General features: G+C 39.1%; 5 protein-coding genes across 7 annotated transcripts; 2 read left to right on the top strand and 3 right to left on the bottom strand.

Moving 5' to 3' along the window:
- Positions 1 to 390: 390 nt before the first annotated feature.
- On the bottom strand, positions 391 to 2,640 carry LOC120009058 (1-aminocyclopropane-1-carboxylate oxidase homolog 1-like). Of its 2 annotated transcripts, XM_038859498.1 has the most exons (3): positions 2,116 to 2,640; positions 1,680 to 2,001; positions 391 to 859 (listed from the first exon to the last, which is right to left on the bottom strand). In XM_038859498.1, the coding sequence occupies exons 1-3, from the start codon at positions 2,559 to 2,561 to the stop codon at positions 608 to 610; spliced, it is 1,020 nt and encodes a 339-aa protein (XP_038715426.1). In that variant the 5' UTR covers positions 2,562 to 2,640; the 3' UTR covers positions 391 to 607. The 2 variants fall into 2 exon arrangements, with proteins under 2 accessions (XP_038715426.1, XP_038715424.1); XM_038859496.1 differs by having other exon boundaries at positions 1,680 to 2,640.
- Positions 2,641 to 3,447: 807 nt separating this feature from the next.
- LOC120008394 (NADPH-dependent aldehyde reductase 1, chloroplastic-like) lies at positions 3,448 to 4,988 on the bottom strand. The gene is made up of 4 exons (XM_038858696.1): positions 4,845 to 4,988; positions 4,393 to 4,769; positions 3,568 to 3,926; positions 3,448 to 3,470 (listed from the first exon to the last, which is right to left on the bottom strand). Exons 1-4 carry the CDS (start codon positions 4,965 to 4,967, stop codon positions 3,448 to 3,450), a joined length of 882 nt encoding a protein of 293 aa, XP_038714624.1. The 5' UTR covers positions 4,968 to 4,988.
- A 340-nt stretch (positions 4,989 to 5,328) lies between these two features.
- On the bottom strand, positions 5,329 to 6,706 carry LOC120009974 (NADPH-dependent aldehyde reductase 1, chloroplastic-like). The gene is made up of 4 exons (XM_038860713.1): positions 6,568 to 6,706; positions 6,109 to 6,485; positions 5,671 to 6,029; positions 5,329 to 5,571 (listed from the first exon to the last, which is right to left on the bottom strand). The coding sequence occupies exons 1-4, from the start codon at positions 6,688 to 6,690 to the stop codon at positions 5,549 to 5,551; spliced, it is 882 nt and encodes a 293-aa protein (XP_038716641.1). The 5' UTR covers positions 6,691 to 6,706; the 3' UTR covers positions 5,329 to 5,548.
- Positions 6,707 to 7,802: 1,096 nt separating this feature from the next.
- Positions 7,803 to 14,316, top strand: LOC120009569. The gene is made up of 11 exons (XM_038860210.1): positions 7,803 to 8,917; positions 9,229 to 9,444; positions 9,743 to 9,949; positions 10,348 to 10,662; positions 10,739 to 10,807; positions 11,381 to 11,872; positions 11,965 to 12,033; positions 12,738 to 12,902; positions 13,187 to 13,403; positions 13,500 to 13,844; positions 14,039 to 14,316. Exons 1-11 carry the CDS (start codon positions 8,000 to 8,002, stop codon positions 14,149 to 14,151), a joined length of 3,126 nt encoding a protein of 1,041 aa, XP_038716138.1. The 5' UTR covers positions 7,803 to 7,999; the 3' UTR covers positions 14,152 to 14,316.
- Positions 14,317 to 16,343: 2,027 nt separating this feature from the next.
- On the top strand, positions 16,344 to 20,063 carry LOC120008408 (serine--tRNA ligase). Of its 2 annotated transcripts, XM_038858710.1 has the most exons (10): positions 16,344 to 16,420; positions 16,553 to 16,714; positions 16,826 to 16,896; positions 17,125 to 17,286; positions 17,369 to 17,474; positions 17,766 to 17,959; positions 18,202 to 18,305; positions 18,393 to 18,576; positions 18,913 to 19,092; positions 19,588 to 20,063. In XM_038858710.1, the coding sequence occupies exons 2-10, from the start codon at positions 16,582 to 16,584 to the stop codon at positions 19,795 to 19,797; spliced, it is 1,344 nt and encodes a 447-aa protein (XP_038714638.1). In that variant the 5' UTR covers positions 16,344 to 16,420; positions 16,553 to 16,581; the 3' UTR covers positions 19,798 to 20,063. The 2 variants fall into 2 exon arrangements, with proteins under 2 accessions (XP_038714638.1, XP_038714637.1); XM_038858709.1 differs by lacking the exon at positions 16,344 to 16,420 and having other exon boundaries at positions 16,458 to 16,714.
- Positions 20,064 to 21,369: the final 1,306 nt, after the last annotated feature.

The following is a 21,369-nucleotide window of genomic DNA, read 5'->3' as shown; positions in this document are numbered from 1 at the left end:
GATTCCATGATTAACCAACTGAAAGAGTCCCAATTTCTATTTTCTCAGTTGCCTTGTGAAATGCTTCAATAATCTCATTTTGTGAGCATTTGATGGGAATATTGTACTTGCAGTCACTCCTTGAGTCCTCATCTAGGCTCGGTTTTTCAGGCCTGAATATGCGTGGTACCTCTGCCACTCCAGCATCTAACTCCTGCTTTTGTTTCATCAAAAATCTGCAGTTCTCTCTTCCAATCGTAGGAGGACTCACCATTTGTGACCCCCATTTTCACCCTATTATGTGAAATTGCTTGTTCTGTCATGATACTAGTTGTAGTTGAAGTCTTATATAGAAGAAAATGATATGACAGACTTACAAAAGAACATAGAAGATAAAGATGTTGATTTGCTTCTGTCCATAGAACATAAAACATAGAAGAAGAACCAGATCAGGTTGTAATTAATGTTGTTTGTCTAGCATATACAAGTGATCAGGTCATAAATGCAAGATTAAAAACCATCCGGTTGTACTTGGAGAGAGTGGAGTGATACAAATATCAGAGGATTTAGGAGACTTCTCGGGCCGACATTTTTTCTTTTGAATCCTCTTTTTGACACAGGAATGAAGTTAGAGCTTGAAATGCAGCAATTTGGAAGTACCATCAAGGCCTTTGGAATTGTAATATGCAACATACTCTCTTACAGTAGTTTCCCTATACTTGGGAGGATTCTCTTCTGATAATAACTCCTTAATAGGTCCATAAAGTCTCTCATATTGTTGAAGATGTCTTCCAAAGAAACATGCCACTGATATTATTGGTCCTACTCTATTTGCTAATACTCTATGCTCCACACTCACATATTTGTCATTTGATATGAGCTGAAAAAACCAGCAAGAAATTCAAAATTAATTCAGTTACTCAACAAATGATATCAAAACATGAAAAGTTCCTCTCCTTCCTCTAGGTAAGTCGGGCAAGGGGAAACCTAATCCAACTAAAAAGTAACAACCCAAATGATATCAAAACATGAAAAGTTCCTCTCCTTCCTCTAGGTAAGTCGGGCAAGGGGAAACCTAATCCAACTAACAAGTAACAACCCAACGCAGGTCAGTACAGCTGAATATAAGCGTAAAGGATCACAACTCACGACATCTAACATACATACAAGTATATAACATATAAAGAAAAAGATACAAGGAATTGAGCTGAAGTGATTAAGATGTAAGACTAGGGTTCGGCATCGGGCCGGGCCGGCCCGACTTTTTCAAGTCCAGGACCGGCCCTGGCCCAAGCCTGGTATTGATCATCGGGCTTTGGGCTGGGCTTGATTCGGAAAATGCAGCCCGGACCCATAAAACTTGGGCTATAGGGTCGGGCCGGGCCTGACTATTTTTTTTGATTGTGTTTTTTTGGAATGTTTTTTAAAATATATATATGTGTGCTATGTAGATATATGTATATATATAGATATATATGTGTGATATGTACATACATGCAGTGATGCAGAACATATATACACATGCAGAAGTCGGCAGAACATATATACATACACTGACACACATATAACATATATATATACATATACATACATATGTACGTAGAACATTGACCGGGCCTGGTCCCAAAAATGGAGTCTAGGCCCGATAAATTTTCGGACGGGCAGGGCCTAGGCGCGCGGATCAAATGATGAAGACTTGCCTGTAGAAGATCAGCAATGTTGACAATTAGAGCACCAGGAAAGGGGGTTACATCAACCCATTGATCTTGATGAAGTATTTGAAGGCCACCCATATTGTCCTGCATGAGCACTGTGAGGAAGTCACTATCCGCATGTCTGGTTGAGCCTAACGTTAGTTCCGGCTCGGGGCATGCCGGATAGTACTGGCATAGAACAGAGAGTCCCTTGGAGCAATCCACATCGTTTAGGTGGCTCGGGCTCAATCCAAGAGCCTCCGATAACAATTCGAACAATATTATCCCCAATTTCATCACTTCCTTGGAGTACTCCATTAGTATGTCCCTGCAAGCACTGGGCAGCTCTTTAGGGTTTGGGCTATCAGGAGCTACAGTGCAGACGAGAGTATCCCTCCAATTCGCTGCTGGAGAACTATAAAGATCAAAATTACTGTTATACCTAACCTTTTTGTCGATGTCGCGATGGTAGAATCGTTTCTTGATCTCGTTATCTTGCTCGAAGAATCGTCGAACACCTTCCTTCATTCCCTCCATAACAGTCGCTGGAATTCCATGATTCACCACTTGGAAAAATCCCCACGTCTCAGAAGCACCTCGAACTTGGTCAACTATTCGATTGCGCCGAACCGGATCATCATCGTTATTGACACCATGAAAATCTATGATTGGGATACTGACTGGGACTGCTTCAACACCAGATGATGATGATGAAGAAGAATTAATCTTGTCCAAGTTATTTGGTGGTTCGTAGAATATGCGAGGTACTTTGGTGATTCCAGCATCAATAAGTCCCTTGACACCAGATTTCGTTTCGTCAAATGCTTTCACTTCGCTCATTCTATCGTAGCCTGCCATGGATGCAGCTAAAACTTGGGTTTCCGCCATTTTCCTCCTTTAGTCCCTCAAGATGCGATTTCGACTTCGATAACGAGAGCCTTTGAATCTGTGAACTTTTTGTGCGAGGAGAAAGCCATGCGGTCAACCGGTAATAAAATATTATCAATTAATTTTGATGATATTATTTTTAAAAAATATAAATATAATAATAAATTGATTGGGTTCAAAAAATTTTACAAATATAAATGTAATAATAAAATTGATTGAAAGTAAAATTAAAACTTTTTTAGTGTTTTGACACTAAAAATACGATGAATTCAGCTGCGTTGGGAGTGGATGCAGCTCCAACTTCTCTATAACACGTTGTAATATCGTAACGTATCGCTCAGTGAAATACCCTTTGTCGGAATGCAATAATTAAAGGCATTTGACCATATATTGTTCCTGCCAAACACACACTTCTTTGGATGCAAAACTCTAATCTTTCTAAGCCTAGTTGTTGATGACGTGAGGTGATGTGATCCCGGTCGCCATCAAACAAACGTGCCTCCCCATCTCGAACCCTTGACCTCGATGGTGTGGGGGGAGACACTACCACTACCAGCTGACGTGAGGTGATGTGATCCCGGCCGCCATCAAACAAACGTGCCTCCGTATCTCGAACCCTTGACCTCGATGGTGTGGAGGGAGACACTACCACTACCAGATAACATCACCTCACGTCATCAACACTAGTGACGTGGATTAATATTGAGGAAAGCATGATCAAAACCATGATTATATCATTAAACATTCTGTTCCATACATCAACAACAAGACCCAAGCGGCCCTTAAAGTGCCAGCCACCCTTCCCAAACAATAGAGCAAAACATCTCTCTCATACTACATAAAACAAAAACCAGGACTTCTTAGTGTAATACTGCAAAAGCACCTATCAGGCATTCACTATAGTTCCACCTGCAACAACAGAGATCAAATTCGAATTAGTCAAATAAGAGGTAGAGTCATCTGTAATCACTATAGGTTGGACTGAAATGGAGGATTAATTTAATACCATTAGGATGAAGGACCTGGCCAGTGATGTAGGAAGAGCAATGATTACAGGCAAGAAACACAAAACAGGGGGCAACCTCGCTCGGCTGACCGGCTCTCTTCATTGGAACTGAGGACCCAAATTTAGAAACCTCATCTTCAGTGAAGGAAGCTGGTATCAATGGCGTCCAAATGGGTCCAGGAGCGACTCCATTAACACGTATACCCTTAGTCGCAAGCTGTAGCGAAAGCGCTCTAGTGAAAGCCACAATTGCACCTTTTGTTGATGTGTAATCAAGCAGCTTCGCATGTCCTTTGTATGCATTAACCGATGTGGTGTTGATGATCGAACTCCCTTCCTTCATGTGCTTCAAAGCATGCCTATATTTGAGAATAGTGATCACAATTTCATGTCAAAAAACAGAGCAAGTTTTAGTACTTACTGGTCACAAATTCAAAAAATAACGAATCTTTGACCGTGCTAACTCTAAGTGTAAATATTAAGTCGTGAATTCAAATCTCATGTGCGTTTTCATTATCGTAATTTATGAGATATAGACACATGTTCAACCCACTGTGTGCAAATGTCACTCTACATTATCTTTCTATACTGGACCTCGGCTCAGGTCTCAACTGATCCATAAAATTGTGGGATCTTCCATGCGGTTTGAGGTTTATCAATTCATTTCCACACTAAAACTTGGCCCAAGTCTCAATTGATCCATGGAATTACGGGGTCTTTCATGTGACCCGAACTTTGCCAATCACTTGTCTCACAATAGTGTGTACGGCTCGATGGGTTTCAGGCTTGAAAAAAATCTACTATTCAAAAAGATTTGAATCTCACCTGGTGACAAAGAAGTAAGAGAAGATGTTAGTCCTGAACACCCTCTCCAGCCTCTGTTCATCGATTTCTTCAACAGAGTCACACTCGTACTGCTCTGCTGCATTGTTAACCAGAATATCAATCCGTCCGAACGCGTTCACTACGTCATCGACCACCCTCTTGCAATTCTCATCAAAGCCCAGATCTGCAGGGATCGCTAAAGGGTCCTTGGCATCGCTGGTCTTAGACTTCTTTATTATCTGGATTGTGTCTTCTGCATCCTTCTCTTCTTGAGACTTAACATATGTGAATGCCACGGTTGCTCCCTCCATTGCAAAAGACTGACACACTGCCCGTCCGATCCCAGAATCCCCTCCGGTCACCAGTGCCACCATTCCCTGCATAACAAATAACCCATATCAGTTCTATTTTGGAATTCATTTGGAATTACAAATGATTAGAATGCAAGTTACTTGAAGCTTGTTTGAAGGCTTGCAACCAGGAATGCTGAATTGGGGATTAGGGTTCATGGGATGCTCTTTCCCAGGCTGTGCCTCCTGTTTCTGAGGTGGAAATTGATGATCTTGAGAAGCCATTCTCACAAACACTAGTGCAGTATTGGTTTTACCAGGATGTGAAGAACAGAGGATCCATCTCTAGTTAAATAGAGAAACTTACAGAGTGTGTATTGTTACAGGGCCAGTTTTACTGTGATTCCTGGTTTGACATTTGGCGGAATATGTTGTTTACGTGGCACTTAGGCCTCATACAGTATCTTCGTGGCCACGAAGATACTGTATTTTGACCCCACTTCTTATGGCCGCGTACTGAGTACATTGCATGTCTTCGTGGTCGCAAAGGTACTGTATTTTACCCAACATGCCATACCAAGATCAACCGATATACAAGCATTGCCAACCCATGATGTCCATAATACTCTCATTATATATTTGTGTTTCCAGAGGTACTACAACATATTATATTACTACAATTCCATTTCAACCCTGGAACCCCCATAGACCTGTGTCTAAAGCTTATTCATATGTACTTTTAACACTAGTTTTTACATGCAAAAGAGATCACCCTCTCTGTTTTTTTGTACATAAAGAGAGAACAAAACCCAACTTAGAAACCCAGACAACAGGCCCATCTCCATATTATGTGGTAGCAATCCCCATCAACCGTTCACTATAGTTCCACCTGAAACAAATCGAACACTCAGTTATCAAATTGAATGGAAACTACATCCAGTCATCCACCATTGAAAAAAATCACTTAGCTACAAAACAGGATTCTCACCATTAGGATGCAGAACCTGGCCAGTCATGTAGGAGGAACAATGGTTACAAGCAAGGAAGACATAACAAGGAGCAACCTCATTTGGCTGACCAGCCCTCTTCATTGGAGTTTCTGACCCAAACTTAGCAACCTCATCCTCACTAAACGATGCCGGTATCAACGGAGTCCAGATCGGTCCAGGAGCAATTCCATTAACCCTTATTCCTCTGTTCACAAGATGGAGTGCAAGTCCCCTTGTAAAAGCCACAATTGCGCCTTTCGTGGCCGAGTAATCGAGCAATTTCGGATTCCCCTTGTATGCTGTTACTGATGTGGAGTTGATTATAGCACTCCCTTCCTTCATGTGCATCAAAGCATACCTACATATAAGAAAAAGATTATACTTTCAATTCAATTCCACTTATTTTCTCTGGGTTCGAATTTTTTGTTTGATCTTACTTGGTAACCAAGAAATAAGAGAAGATGTTGGTCCTGAACACCCTCTCCAGCCTCTGCTCATCGATCTCCTCCAGAGAGAGTATCTTGTGCTGCTCTGCAGAATTATTAACCAGAATGTCGATACGTCCGAACGCATTCACCACTTCATCCACCACTTTCTTGCAATTCTCTTCAAACCCCAAATCCGCCACTATAGCCAATGGATCCTTAGCATCACTGGTCTTGGATTGCTTTATTATCTGAACGGTTTCCTGTGCGTCCTTCTCTTCTCGTGCCTTCACGTACGTGAATGCCACAGTCGCACCCTCCATTGCAAAAGAGTGACAAACGGCTCTCCCAATCCCAGAATCTCCACCAGTAACCAAGGCCACCATTCCCTGAAAAAATTGAAACTAAAATCATTATCATCTAGAAATCTTTCCAACTTTAAAAATCAATTATGGAAATTAAAGATCTGACATGTAGTTTATTGGAGGGCTTGTAGTCGGGTTTGGTGAACTGGGGTCTGGGCTCCATGGGATGTTCTTTCCCAGGTTGTGCTGCCTGTTTTTGAGGTGGGAACTGTTGTCCTTGTGAAGCCATTGATCTTACAAATGGTGTTTTAGTAGGTCTCTGTCTTGTCACCGGAAGGAGCTTTTGACGGCGGTAGGTTGTGCGAGGATACGTAGAACAGAGTCCGCTTGATAAAGCTCTAACGGTAGATGTGAACAATAAAGAGCGGCAGGACATGCATATCTGAAGGTGCAAGTGATGTGGATTGTTACAGTGATATATAGTTGAGTTCCCAGCTCGACACGTGGTTACAAGTGGCAGTAAAGTTGCTACGTGTCAAGTTGGACTCATGATCACCGGACTACTAGTATAATCTAATGTGTGCCACGTGCAGGGCCGATTAGTTATGGGCTGATACTTGTCAGTCTGTAATCCCCTTCTTGATTTCTTCTCTGTGAAGAGGAGCCCATGAAGTGGAACATGGAAGCCCACTGGATGAGCAATAGCCCAACGGGCCCACCCCCTCGGCCCACACACCGAAATTTGCTGAACTGGACAGACGACGGAACTTGGTGCGTCTGATACTCTGATCACTGATAGACGGGGTGCCAAAACGGCCAGTCGAGAGGAACGACAACGCAGAAGGTCTAGAGGACCAGCCTTGCACTCCAACCACCACACCACACCACAGTAATCCAACTACAATGATCAATTGTCAATGGTTGTTATCTTGACTCCTACGGGAAGTTTCGTTAATGGAGCCACCACCATGGCTGATGCTTTGGTTTGTTTGGGTGGCAATTATAATGTCAAGTAATAATTTAAGTGGTGGTGGTAATTTCTTTGCTTATGTTATTATGTTATGTGCAATGTTGTGTTGAGTGGGGGTTGTAGAGTGGAGTGGACTGGTGGTGGTGTAATATTATCAACCAACATCAAATGTTTATTCGGTCCATTATATGCTATAATACCATTTGATAGGAGTGGTTAGAAATCAAATCAATCAATTGGTCGATTATTTTCAAAGAACTTATTGAAATAATGAACCATAATTGATCAATTGATAGATTATTTTCGTGTCAAAAACTGAAGGAAAAAAAAGAGATCAAAATCGATTGTTTACACTCATACCATTTGAATGGTTTTAAATGGTGTGTCTTAATGGTAAATTCTCAAGAAATTATAGAGTTTTCTCATCCTTTAATGAGAAATAATTAAGTAGTTGTAACAGAAAAATCAAGCTTTACAAATTTAGAGAAAATAGACGCCATGTGCGCATAGCCATACCCCCGCGCACCCAGTTGGCAAGGGAGGAGCCTGGAGCCTAGGAAGCAAAATAGCGGAGAAAGCAAAACAGAGTGTGCGATCGAGCAAGGGAGCTAGGAAGCAACTCAACAACATGCTGGCAGAAGATGAAGACGAAGAGGGCTTCGGTGACTTCAAGTTCGCACCACCATCTTCAGCGTTCGCTGTCAATCCTCATCCGATTAATGGACCGGATCTCTTCACCAGCGACGACGACGACGGCTGGAGCGATTTCGTGGATTCCGTTTCACTTTCCCGCACCCAGTCATTGCCACCTCAATCAGATCCCGCGAAGACGGTGGTGCCTATTAAAATTTTGGCGGATCGAAATGAATTGCTGCCGGATCAGCCCTACTCGCCCCCCGCCCGTTTGAGAGGGACTCAGTGGGTGAAACCACAGGGAGCTTTGCCCTTGTCGATTTTCGGGGAGGAGGAAGAGGAGGGATCTGGTGCGGTGGGTACATCGTCCGACGGTGCAAGGGAGGTTTTGTCAAACAGAGATGTTGATTCCGTGAAAAATTTATCCAACTTGAAAACGAGTACGGGGATTAATAATCTGATTGCAAGTTTGCATAAACACAATGACAATAGTGGGGTTGTAAATGGGTTGAAACCAGATTCTAACGGGTCGAATTTGGATTCAAACGGAAATGTATGGAATTCAGTTGCACCAGAAGTGTTTTCTGATATATTTATGTCCAATTCGGGTTTGAACGGGTTGGATTTAGCTAAAACTGTTTCGAGTTTGGGTGGTAATAAACCAATTCGGAGTTCATATGTGCCGAATTTGGATTTGGGTAGATTGGATTCAAATAGAAGTGCCAATTATCCAGATGCTAGCAAGACGAATCTTGATACATCAGGGTTTAACTTTGTTTGGAGCAGCACGAGTTCTGGCGTTGAAGGGTTAAGTTCGACTGCAAATGATAGAAATGAGGATTTAGAGGATAATGATGGGTGGGAGTTCAAGGCTGCCGAAGCAAAATTTGAGGTTCAAACAGAAAACTCAAAGGTAAAACTTTTGATTGTTGTGCTTCTGATTGGTTTTTTAGATTGTTGTTCACTTGATTGTGTCGAGAATTGAAGAGATAATACATCTATGTCATTTGGTAGCGGTTCGAAACAGGCTTTTGTATGATACAAGTTGTAGCACCCCCTAGTGTGAAAAATAGTTCCTTATTGCTTAGTATTATATTTGGTTGGACTTTTTGATTCAATAATTGAATTAGAATTTTGTTTATCAGCAACACTTGGAACTGAAGTTGGATTTTTAAAATTAGGTATTGTTTTAGTTATATGATTCCCTCGAACCATTTTAAACAGAATGACCAGATCAAGGTGGATAATGGGCTGACATCAAGCTCCAGTGGTTCTTATTCAGCACCGGATATGTTTAGTTGTCATTTGAATCAGTTGAACTTGAATGTTAATGCGGTGAATCCTCATACAGATTGGCTTAGCACGAGTACACTTGGTGAAAACAAAAGTGCCAATGCTGATGACTGGGGGGAATTCACAGCTGCAGAAACAAAAACTGAGGTTGGTTTATAATTCCCATGTAAATGCGTTTATTTGATTGGGACGCTATTTCTAGTTTACTTCTTATTTTGTTGCTGAGAATAGTGAAGGAATGCAGGAGTTCATAAATTGAACCTCCATCTAGTTTTTTGATAAATTACTTTCCCTTTGTAATACAATGATATTCCAGGTTGAATATTTAAGCCTTTATATTCCATTTTCATTTATGCAATTGAGCAAAGCACTAGACCTGCTATAGTTTGCAAATCCAGCAATGGTTTAATGGTATTAGTGAATTTCTTTGACTTGGAATGAGCAGATCAAGGATAAAAGTGCTCCAAACTCAAATACTAATGTGTTCAATTCTGATCCAAATGGGTTAAAGTTGAAAGCTAATGGAGTGCATGGGGATATTAGTGTGGCAAATCTAGATTTATTTGATACAAATGAGGATCTCGGCGATGCTGATGGATGGGAATTCAAGCATGCAGAATCAGAAAACCAGTTTCGTGATGGGAGCTTACAGGTAAATAATGATGTTTTGGCTATGCTAAAAATCTGAAATTATATTACGTTGTGACTAGAAGACTATCATGGCTTAAGCAGCCAACATCCAGGAAAGTTAATAATTTACACAATTGGAAAATTTCAGTTTGTTTTCTACTTTTTTTTCTTCTTGAAATGAGTAGAAGATTTCATTAAAACTAGCTGAAGAAGAAATTAAATGTTAAAGTCTAGATGCGTATGTTTGGTCAGGAGTGTCAACATGTTCAATGGAACTTCAGTCATTGAGCATTTTCCGATTTCGATTCTTAAAGCTTGTCTAATTGTTAAAAGTATATATGCTACTGCCAGAAACCATGTATGTATATTTAGTTAGGACTCCACTTGGTTTATAAAGTCTTGACATTTTTTAACTTAAAGGGTGATAAGAAAGTGGGAGAGAAATCAGAAGGAGCTCAATGGACAGGAGCATTTGGCACCAGCACTCATGCTCATACTGATCTCTTTGCTGCATCAGATGGGACCTCCTATAAATCTGTTGAATGGGACTTTGGATTTAATTTCAAGCCAATTTCTGGAACTCAAAATGGTGATATATCTAATACATATTCTAATCACAAGCAAATTGATACTGAAATCTGGTCAAACCCTTCTCCTGGTGATGGGACTGTTGGTTCTGACCAAAATTCCTGGGACTTCAAGGATGCCTTTTCAGAAATTGGCTCAAAAGCAAGGGTGATGTATCTATCTCACTCTATTTCTTTATTCCGTTAATCGTAATTGCATGTTAAACCTTTTTTTTTTGGTTTAGGAAGAGCCTGATGTCGCGGAGAACACTTCTAGTGGAGTTGATGCTCAGGCATTTACTGGAAAATGTCAGGTGGTTGTTCATTTGAGGTGCACATTGTATTTGCAAAATTTTATTGATCTTGTCCTATTCAATATGTAACTTATTCATGTACAAAGGAGATATCACTTGGAAATTATAAGTTTTGCCTGACGCTTCACCTCCTTTCTTATCTCTTGTTGGGACTTGGGAGTGAATCCTCCTTGTTATCTCAATGGTTGGGAGTTAAGTTTGTTGTTCCTCAATGATTTCAATAGTATATAACATTTGGATGGTATTCTTACTCAGCTCATTACATCTTTTCGTTTAGGAATGTAATAATAATTAGCATTAAAGGGACAAAGGGGGTTTGGCCCGTTGGCAAAATGGACAGCTCACTAGCTCACTACATCTTTATTTGACTTGTTCATTCTTCATGCGAACATTAAATGTTTTGATTGGGATTTGTTCATATGTAAATGTTTGTTTTAGTCACACATCTGTTGGTCCTTGTATTTTGACCTGTTGAATTTAGTATCTCACTAACAAAGTGAAGTTTGATTGTATCACGTTCTTTGTGATGAAAATTCCTTTATTCTGGTTACCCTTTTACCTTCTTTTCCTCAGGATAATGCTGGAATGCTGGTGAACCAAAAGGGGGCATTACCCCTGTCTCTTTTTGGCGAGGAAGAACAAGAAACTGATGATTCTATGGATTATCAGGATTTTGCCGCTTATTCCCTCACTTCTGATCCAAAAGATGGCTTTAAGAGGCCTGCTTCTAATGTACCTATCAGTGACATCATATCAAGTTTATACAGCCAAGCTGAGGACAAAAGGGCTGATGACAATACACAAAATCCACAAGAAAGTGTGTTGCTGCCCAAAGAAACGCCTATAGATACTGGTTTAATTAGTAGTGATGACATCCTTGATGATAATTCCTGGGAATTTAAAGGTGCGTTTTCTGGGGTCAGAGCAGACGAGACCTTTGTCAACAGTATTAGAGAGGCAGATAATAACTCTACCCAAATACAGCCAAATGTTTATGTGGAATTCTACTCCAAATTGAAGGATGAATTGCAGTTTGTTGCACTGTGCCATCTTGATGATATGAAGGTTTGTAGTTCTCTCCCCCAATCCAAAACCTCATCTGTCTCTCTCTTCTCATCTGCACAGCACTAAATTTGCAAAGTTTTGCTATTTGTTAGAAAAGTCAAAGCTGTTCTACTATTTCTGGTGAAGTGGCTGAAGTACAAGCAGTTGATCTGGAAATACAGGTTTGTAACTGGTTGTTAATTTTGTGTCTGTTGCCTTCTTAATTCTGTTTGTACAATATTATGGTGACCACCAAAAGTTAGCAAAATTGTTTACCATAAACGCTGTATAAAATGAGCACCTTCCATTATTGTATTGTAGTGGACTTGTTATTTTCATTTCACTTTATCTTTGGTTTGAAAAACAGAAAATTAGCGCAGCATCCTTCCTTCTGTGAAGTGTATTTGTTTGCCTGATGATAGAATGGTAGTGGGGGAATCTACAATTGTCTGTCATTTTTGCATAATTTAAAACTTGAACTATTTGTTTGGTGGATAATACATTCCAGCTTCGAAGCATGCAGGTTGCTTGATATGACTGATGGCATTAATTTCTGTGCTAAAGCATTTAGGTTGCTCAATGGAAAATATGAATAATGGCATCTGATGCGCCTGCGTTACCCTGTAAAATACTAAAATGGGTTCCTGGAAAACTAGTATTTCTTTGGAGGATGGATCATATATAATTTGTAGTTTTTTCTTTAATTACTAGTGTCCCCCTGTCCTCGTCTTATGCTTGTTGATTTACGTCAGTTGCAATTTTGCATTGTTTGTATTGCTTGTATGTTCATTTAATTGTTGTAGACTACTGTTACTGATAGATACTGTATGAGGATCACTTTTTGAGCTAATGGCAGCAAGCAATTTCTTCTTTTCTGCTGTTGTAGGATCTTTATGACAAGCTACAGCATGATGGTTTAATCTCAAGGGAAGTCCACTTTGAGAATTGCTCACCAGGAGGAAATCACATCAATGAGTTTGTTAAAGATTTGGAACAACCGAAATTCCTAATACTTGAGTCGGAGTATAATTTGTCAAAGAAATTGCTATTGGTACATTCTCTTGCCTTGATTTATAACACAAACACATACTCTGAGACTTGTGAATTTGAGCTATCCTTTTTCCAATTATTTGAAATACAAGTCTGTATTGCTTCACTGAACAAGGGAATTCTGAAATTTCGTGGTGAACTTAATAGGACATGAATGCAGGAAAAAATTGATGGGTGGTGCTTGTTTTATCTTCTGTTCTTTTCTATCGTTCAGTTAACTTCTCTGCTAGTTGATAGCTTTATACTCATAGTCATACCGCTTTATGTATGTTTTATCTTCAATAGGCAGAGAAGGATTTGAGATCCACAATTGAACTCTCGAAGCATGCAGCATCGACACTAAAGATTCTGACACTGGGATCAGTGGACAGGCAACGTAACTATGTTTCTATATGGTCCGAGATTCTATTGGTTTGTTCTCGTGAGCTGAAACATGGTGCATTAGTTTGGAAACAATCATTAGAAAAGAATCTTTACGGTCAGATATTACGTAAACCCCAAGGTAATAGCTACCATGATGTATAAGTACTCTGCTCAGATTGATTATAGATGTTTTACATTAACCACGTACTTTCTGCTATTGTGGATGAAATTTTAGGCAAGAAGTACATCATTGCCCTTGGAGAAGTTTATAGAGTTGTTGAAACTCTGGGATCATCAGCCAAACTTTTCAAGTCATGGCTGTTAATAAATTCTATTGACTCTGCGAGAATGTCTGCTCTCTTAAGTGAGTGTTCTTCCATATGGTCAAGCTCAGGACTCGAGGAAGCACTCCGTAGCATTTTTGACCCTACAGGATTAGAATACGATGGAACTGTTGAAGCGTTACTACAGTCCATCAAAGACATTCATGATCTGAATGCTGATGCTCTTTGTAACCATGTTTTTGGTGGACAACAAACTACCTGCCAGCTATCCCTCTTAACTGCAGCTGCCGTGCCAGGTACGCATGCATGTATTTTGTTCTTTGCTGATTGCGCAATGGCAGTCTGTCTATGTGGTTATGCAGAGGACTTATTGACTAAAAGCTATAGCACTGAGATACTCAATGGAGCAGTGATTGCTTTGACATTTAACAAAAATGGCGATGCCATGTGATTTTGTTCTTAACAGGTTTTTCACATTCTCTTTGAACAGGCATGAAAATGGTGGAGTGGAATGGAGAACACTACTTTCTCACAATCGCAAATTTGTGGGGAAACCTAATAAGTTGTGACCCTCCAAATTTGCCGCAGAAGCATGTGGGCTGACAACTCAAAGATTCAGAAAGTATTCTTTTTAAGTTTCAACGAGGTCTAGCCTGACCCAAAAATTTTCACATTGAAACATGAGTTGACTAGGTCTTTCTGGCGAAATGCAAACCAGAGCGACCCGGCCACAAGAACAGCTCGGAGAAGAAAGAGGTGCAGTTCGACGTTGGAGCCCGGCCCGGCCCGACTTTTTTGGGCCCGGTTTATTTCTTCGGGCCTCGGGCTGGGCTCGGGCCGGGCCAAACTAAGAATATGAGGCCCAGGCCCGGCCCGGGCCCATAAAGCTCGGGCTTCGGGCTCGGGCCTCGGGCCGGGCTCCCACGGCCCGTCACTATTCATCCTCTTTGGAAATTATAAAATTAAATTGTTCATCATAGGATTCGAACTTGGGACTTTTAGAAAGGAGAGTAATGAACTAACCAACAAGCCAACTCTACTTTCATGTTATATTTGTCAACTAATTAAATTATTATCTTTACATACCACATGTTATATTTTTAACACAATTAAATCATTTTAGTTTTACCTAATCAGTATTGATTTTAAATTTTATATTATACACATATATAGTTTTAAATAGTTTAATTTTATACTTATTTTATAAAATCTTAGGGTCTTAAGATTTTATCAACATTTATGAGTAGATGGTCATATTATGGCTTTAGGGTTAGTGCTTAGGTTTAGGGTTTAGGATTTAAGATCTTTAGGGTTTAGGGCATTTAGGGTTTAGGGTCTTTAGGGTTAAGGGTTTAGGGCTTTTAGGGTTTAGGGGTTTTGAGTTTTGGGGTTTAGAGTTTAGGGCCTTTAGGGTTTTGGAGATTAAATCCTCGCGGGCCGGGTCGGGTCGGGTCGGATTGGGGCGGGGATAAATTGTCATCCCTGCTTACAATTGATTAATGTCATAATTGTACTTTAATTTTTACACAATTGAACAATATTTTATAGAGTGTGAAATATATACGTATGATGTGTATATATATATACACATACATTGCAATAATATATATATACACTAATACACACATATATTATATATTATATATACATATATACAGATATATATGTGTGTGTATGTATATATATATATTACATGTATATATGTATGTATATATATGCAGACAGTGCATGCACTGTCTGCATATGTATATATATACACAAATACACAGACTGTGTATTTGTGTATATATATACATTATTTATTTTTATATGTACATAATATAAATACATACACACACACATACATATATATACACACACACATACACAGACAGTGTGCACTGTCTGTGTATGTGTGTGTATATATGTATGTGTGTGTATGTATTTATATATACATATATGTAAATATATACATATTATGTACATATAAAAATAAATAACGTCGGGCTTGGGTCGGGCTCGGGCTGGGGCCGGGCCAAAATTGGCCCGAGGTGTCGGGCTTCGGGTCGGGCCGGGCCCAAAAAATGGAGCCCAGGCCCACCCAAGGGGTCGGGCCGGGCTGCCCAGGCCCGGTCTACTTTCGGGCCGGGCCGGGCTTTGGCCCGCGGGCCCGGGCCGGGCTCGGGCCGGGCTTAGGCCCGCGGGCCAAATGGTGAGCCCTATGGACAAGCGGAGGACTATAGTGGTGCTTGGTTTGATCAGGAAAATTATCAGTTCCTTATTGGTTTCCAATATAAATTTTGTTATTCTTTGAAATTTGAATGGAATGTGTAGCATAGCAATTGTTTCTATAAGTGATATATCTTTGCGTTAATCGAACTGGGTGAATGAAAAAACAAAAAAACACCCATATATAGCTAGCAATAAGGACGCCTCATTCTTGTTTGTATTACTCACCGTCAATCTTGATTATGTATCAACGATCTTTGAAAGCAATACCTTCACGATCTGATGATCTATTTGATTTTTTTTTGGGTAGCGGTGATGTTATACAAGTTTGTTTTTTAAATATTCCATATGAACTTTTTTTTATATAAGCTTATTATTATTTGAAACATAAATTGGATGGAACCTTAAAAAAAGTATTATACAATAGGTAAGTAAAACAACAATAAATCCTTCTCAAAAAAACAACAACAATATATAGTTTATTATATAAACCTTATCGAGAAAGGGCGGAAAAATTACGCGAACGATGACGTTTAGATGATGATAATTATTATATATTCTATTGCTGTGGCACTGAAGGGAATAAAAAAAAGTTCAAACATAAACGGCGCACGCTATCCTTGTGCAGAATAGGAATATGCTAATGCTGTAGCCAAACGTAGTGGTAAGGTTCACCGTCCACTACTCAAGTAGGGTTTATGGGAGCCGACAAAGAAAACAATCCCAGAATCTGTCTTACTTAATCATCTCTTTCTCCTCTCTGATCTGATCTCTTTTGGTTGCTTGTGGTTCGTAGTCGTCGTTTGAGAGGAAGAGCGGAAAGAGATGTTGGACATAAATCTGTTCAGAGAAGAAAAGGGTCACAATCCCGAAATCATACGCGAGTCGCAGCGCCGTCGTTTTGCCAGTGTCGATCTGGTCGACGAGATCATTAGGCTCGACAAAGAATGGCGTCAGCGTAATTATCCCCAAATCCAATCCCTAACTCTCTTGTCTTCCGATTTGACTGTGAGGTTTATCGAGATTATTATCGTTCCTTATCTTTAGTTTGAATTATTTGAATGTATAGGTCAATTCGAAGTCGAGAAATTAAGGAGGGACGCGAACAGCATCAGCAAGAAAGTTCGTGAACTTAAAATTGTGAGTTGCTTTTCTTCAAATTGTTTTGCTAACTTTTTTTTCTTTAAATTCCAATTTATGTTTATTTGTTTGGTTTCTGAGGAAGTTAAGTATAGCTGATTTTCGCGAATGTAAGTATTCGTGTGTATATGTATTAGCATATGTAATTTTGTGCTTCCCATGTATCTGTGTGAGAATTTATGTTGATCTACGCGCAAAACTGAAATATGTAATTGTTTTGGGGCATAGTCGGGTGGGGATGCATCCGAAGTGATATCTCAGACAGAGGTAGTCAAAAAGTCGATTGCAGACAAAGAGGTTGAGGTTCGGGAGGCTTGGCTGGCACTGAGTTCTAAATTGGAAACTGTTGGAAATCTTGTGCATGACTCGGTTCCTATCAGCAATGATGAGGTAAATTACTTTGCTGCTTTTCATTTATTAATCTGTTGTCTTTTGTTAATAGCTCAAGAATTCTCTTTTTCAATTTGTGTAGGCAAATAATGAAATAATTAGATCATGGGGTGAAAAGCGGATGGTGCCAAAACTTAAAAACCATGTTGAGCTCGTTGAACTGCTGGGAATAGCCGATACAAAGAAAGGTATCAACATTTTCAACAATGATGATGGATTCGTACTATATGAAAACTTGTGTGAACTGTTCAAAATTACGGGGTTTGATAGATCTTGAATTTCAATAACATATGAATGGCTTATGCGAATAGCAAACAACTTATTTAGCTTCAATTTTTTTTTACTTTTTATTACAATTTGTAAAGGCTAACCTTTGCCAATTGGTGAAGTAAAAGTTCTCTTGATTTTCTTTCCCGCACCACCTTTATTTCTGTATCTGTCATCCTCTGAAATTGTCTGTTGAAATGGAAACATAATAGGTTCTGATGTAGCCGGAGGGAGAGGGTATTACCTGAAAGGGGATGGAGTACGTCTGAACCAAGCTTTGATCAATTTTGGTCTTGATTTTTTGGAGAAGAGAGGATACACAGCACTACAGACCCCATTCTTTATGAGAAAAGATACTATGGCCAAGTGTGCTCAATTGGCCCAATTTGATGAAGAACTTTACAAGGTATGGGTGATAAGTCATGCAGATAGACTGTTTACTTGTATTTTACTTTTACTTTATCCTAAACATTACTTTATAAATTATGTCCATTTGATTATGGTTATTTCTAGATTATTGTTTGTTGTTTTTCACAAAGACGAACATACTATGTTATAACACTAAAGAATAATGCTAGTATTCAATTGTTTGTGCGCATGATATGAAGTCAAATTTGAGGGAAACTGATTAATTTGTGGCCCCAATAGGTCACTGGTGAGGGAGATGACAAGTATCTGATTGCTACAGCTGAACAACCACTTTGTGCCTATCATCTAGATGATTGGATCCATCCGTCTGAGCTGCCAATAAGGTATATGCTGGCTAGTTGAGTTATCATCTCTTTCTAGAAGAAATCACTTACCTGCTTTTGGCTCATGGATCTTTTGATTTTCTCCAGATACGCAGGATATTCATCTTGCTTCCGCAAAGAAGCTGGCTCACATGGTCGAGATACACTTGGAATTTTCAGAGTGCACCAATTTGAAAAGATTGAGCAATTTTGCATTACCAGCCCAAATGGCAATGACTCTTGGGAAATGCATGAGGAAATGCTAAAAAATTCAGAGGAATTTTACCAGTTGGTATATATTTTCTCTGAATTATATTTGTTTACTATTATGTTCTTTGGTCTATGCTTTATGTTAAGTTCTATTCGCTTCAATTTTTTGGTTGCCTAGGGATCTGTTATTAATGTTCCTCACGTCATCAGATCTTCCCCTTATGTGTGTAGTTGTCTCCCTCTCCTTCAGGAAAAAAAAAAGCATCTATTTGTGTTTTCTTTCATTCACATAATGATTATGAGAAAATGCAACTTTAAAAAAATAGAAGGAAATTGTGATGCAATGCATTCCCTCATGCATTTTCTTAAATACTGTTGTTCCTTTACTGTCAAATCTAATTTTGTCTTTTCTATGCAGCTAAATGTCCCCTACCAAGTTGTAGCCATTGTTACTGGTGCTCTGAACGATGCAGCTGCAAAGAAATATGATTTGGAAGCATGGTTTCCTGCATCCCAAACATATAGGGAGTTGGTTTCTTGTTCAAACTGTACAGACTACCAATCAAGAAGACTAGAAACTCGATTTGGCCAGAAAAAGGTAAGTCTTACTGACCTGTTGAAAGACAATGTCTTGCCCATAACTTATTATATATTAGTCATTGTGGATAACCAGCAGAGGGATAGGGTGTCCTTGGCCAAATATTCAAGTGATGCATACATTTTTAACTGAAGTTCATTGGAGGACCAACTTGGAACGTTGGCTTTTTTTGGGGGGTAACCGAAGACCTTAGACATGCCTTGACATCCGGTCTGGATATTTTGGCGTCCCTTAGTTGTCAAATGATGAACTTTTGAGTATGAAACAGAATGAATATGAACTTGGAATAGAGCCTTTCCTCTTCCTCTTCTCTCTAGATTTGCTGTTGTTACTGAGAAGTTTCATGATTTTGATCAGACTACCAATGGCGATAATATCTTATTACATAATTTTTCATCATATCATGTAATGCATTTTGGACTTGTTTCTGAAAACCCTGTCTTTCTTTCTTTTTTGAAATCATGATCTGTAAGATGTAATTTGACAATGTTGCAGAACAATGAGCAGTCAAAGCAATATGTTCACTTGCTGAACTCCACTCTTACTGCTACTGAAAGAACCATATGCTGCATCCTGGAAAACTATCAGAAAGAAGATGGTGTAGAGATTCCAGAAGTTTTACGGCAATATATGGGAGGAAAGGCCTTCATACCTTTCAAGAGCAAACCGGCTGCTGAAGCCAAAGGGAAGAACGCCAAGGCATAATTAAGATTTTTCTTTTCTTATTTTTATTAAATTGGAGAGATGAACAACTCAGAATGAAAATTGCAGAAGTTAGTATTTCTTGACACCCAAATCCTAAATCGAATCCCCTTCTAAGATAATTTAAAAAACAGTTTACATGAGTTTCGATCCTGAACATGTAATCAGCTCTTAATTTGCGCGTGGTATTCAGGTATTGTTTGGTTTGAATCTTTTTTTGCGCAAACAATCTGTTTCAGTTTCTTCTACAAGTTTGCCAGTTTTGATGATACCGCTGCACATCTGTATTGATGGTATATATGTTTAATATACTGATGCCATATATAAGTTGATCGAGGCATATACATTTGCAAAGAAGGTTGAAGTGTCCAATTTATTAGATTTAAATGCTTATAAGCACAAACCCAATATGGTTTTCCTCTACTGGACATTGAAGTGTCGTTAAACAAGTTGCAGTTTTTGTAGTTTCTGGCCTTTTTTAAGAAAAATTGTCTTCTCGTTGTCTCTTGAGAGGCGTGATGGTCGCTCTTCAGCCTGGGTTGTCACCCATTGCAGACATCCAGATCACATAGAAATGTTGTGGAGCTTCAAAAACAAAAAATAGTTGGTTCATATGGTTAGGTTAGTTGTTTGAAGTTCTTAGCTCATGAGTGCATGTGCGTGGGAGGTCGTAGGCTCTAATATCTACTTTGGCGCAATTTGACGTTATTTTTTCACCTGATTTCGGTCTAGGTCTTTATGGTTTGTGGGTATTACATGATCCGTGGGTTTACCATTGGATCTGGTGGATTGTGCATTTGATCTATAGAATCATCATAGATGAACAACTTTTTCGATCTATAGAATCATCAAAGATGAACAACTTTGCTGTAAATCAAAATATACTTCACGGACTAACTTGACTAAAAAGCTAAGTACTATACAATTAAAACCAATCTTGGAGAACCATGAGTAACTCAAATGTCATTAATGTTTGTGATATTTTATAAAGATCGATCTTGAATTCGAGCCTCCTTATTCTCTTCCCCTGTAATTAAAAATGGTTTTTTTTTTAAAAAAAAACCGACATTGGATACTACCCTACCTAGGGTAGTTGAAAATTCAAATGCAGCCATTGGGAGGCATGTCAAACAATGTTGAAAGAGAGCTGCATCTTTACATAATTGTAGTATTATTATATACACTGATCAGGTCAAAGAGGATACGACTGATGCATGGCTGGTCTCATTTTTTCTTAATAGGAGTGGGTTGAAGGGTCCACGATCACATCCATTTCCAACATATTTGATCTGTTTACGCATACATGTTTTCGTGTTTTGAGTATTTTGTTTGTTTACGATAAAAAACCACTTGGATGATATCATAGTGATGAATTTCTTTAGTGTCAAACCCATGGTCGTCTGTAGCATTTTGGAGGCCCTAGATAAGTTAAGAAACTGAAGTCTTCATTCCCTAGAATAAATTTTTTTTTATAAATATGAAATCCAACATATCTAATAAATTCAAAATGCAATATAATTAGTTCTTGAATACAAATAAATTATCACTAATATCCAATAAATTAAGCGACTCAAA

The sequence above is a fragment of the Tripterygium wilfordii genome, chromosome 11 (genome assembly GCF_013401445.1).
Source record: "Tripterygium wilfordii isolate XIE 37 chromosome 11, ASM1340144v1, whole genome shotgun sequence".
In the NCBI taxonomy this organism is placed as follows: domain Eukaryota; kingdom Viridiplantae; phylum Streptophyta; class Magnoliopsida; order Celastrales; family Celastraceae; genus Tripterygium; species Tripterygium wilfordii.
The sequence above is the reverse complement of the archived record's forward strand: the minus strand, read 5'-3'. Positions and strand labels throughout refer to the sequence as shown.

Excerpts from the sequence above, each read along its gene's own strand:
- LOC120009058 (XM_038859496.1), bottom strand. The coding sequence starts at position 2,561 with ATGGCGGAAACCCAAGTTTTAGCTGCATCCATGGCAGGCTACGATAGA. Across the intron at positions 860-1,679 it reads ACATTGCTGATCTTCTACAG|CTCATATCAAATGACAAATA; the intron begins GCAAGTCTTCAT and ends TGGTTTTTTCAG.
- LOC120008394 (XM_038858696.1), bottom strand. The coding sequence starts at position 4,967 with ATGGCTTCTCAAGATCATCAATTTCCACCTCAGAAACAGGAGGCACAG. Across the intron at positions 4,770-4,844 it reads AGCCTTCAAACAAGCTTCAA|GGAATGGTGGCACTGGTGAC; the intron begins GTAACTTGCATT and ends TTTGTTATGCAG. Across the intron at positions 3,927-4,392 it reads TCTTACTTCTTTGTCACCAG|GCATGCTTTGAAGCACATGA; the intron begins GTGAGATTCAAA and ends TCTCAAATATAG.
- LOC120009974 (XM_038860713.1), bottom strand. The coding sequence starts at position 6,690 with ATGGCTTCACAAGGACAACAGTTCCCACCTCAAAAACAGGCAGCACAA. Across the intron at positions 6,486-6,567 it reads AGCCCTCCAATAAACTACAT|GGAATGGTGGCCTTGGTTAC; the intron begins GTCAGATCTTTA and ends CAATTTTTTCAG. Across the intron at positions 6,030-6,108 it reads TCTTATTTCTTGGTTACCAA|GTATGCTTTGATGCACATGA; the intron begins GTAAGATCAAAC and ends TCTTATATGTAG.
- LOC120009569 (XM_038860210.1), top strand. The coding sequence starts at position 8,000 with ATGCTGGCAGAAGATGAAGACGAAGAGGGCTTCGGTGACTTCAAGTTC. Across the intron at positions 10,663-10,738 it reads AAATTGGCTCAAAAGCAAGG|GAAGAGCCTGATGTCGCGGA; the intron begins GTGATGTATCTA and ends TTTTTGGTTTAG. Across the intron at positions 12,903-13,186 it reads TGTCAAAGAAATTGCTATTG|GCAGAGAAGGATTTGAGATC; the intron begins GTACATTCTCTT and ends TATCTTCAATAG.
- LOC120008408 (XM_038858710.1), top strand. The coding sequence starts at position 16,582 with ATGTTGGACATAAATCTGTTCAGAGAAGAAAAGGGTCACAATCCCGAA. Across the intron at positions 18,306-18,392 it reads CCGTCTGAGCTGCCAATAAG|ATACGCAGGATATTCATCTT; the intron begins GTATATGCTGGC and ends GATTTTCTCCAG. Across the intron at positions 18,577-18,912 it reads CAGAGGAATTTTACCAGTTG|CTAAATGTCCCCTACCAAGT; the intron begins GTATATATTTTC and ends TTTTCTATGCAG.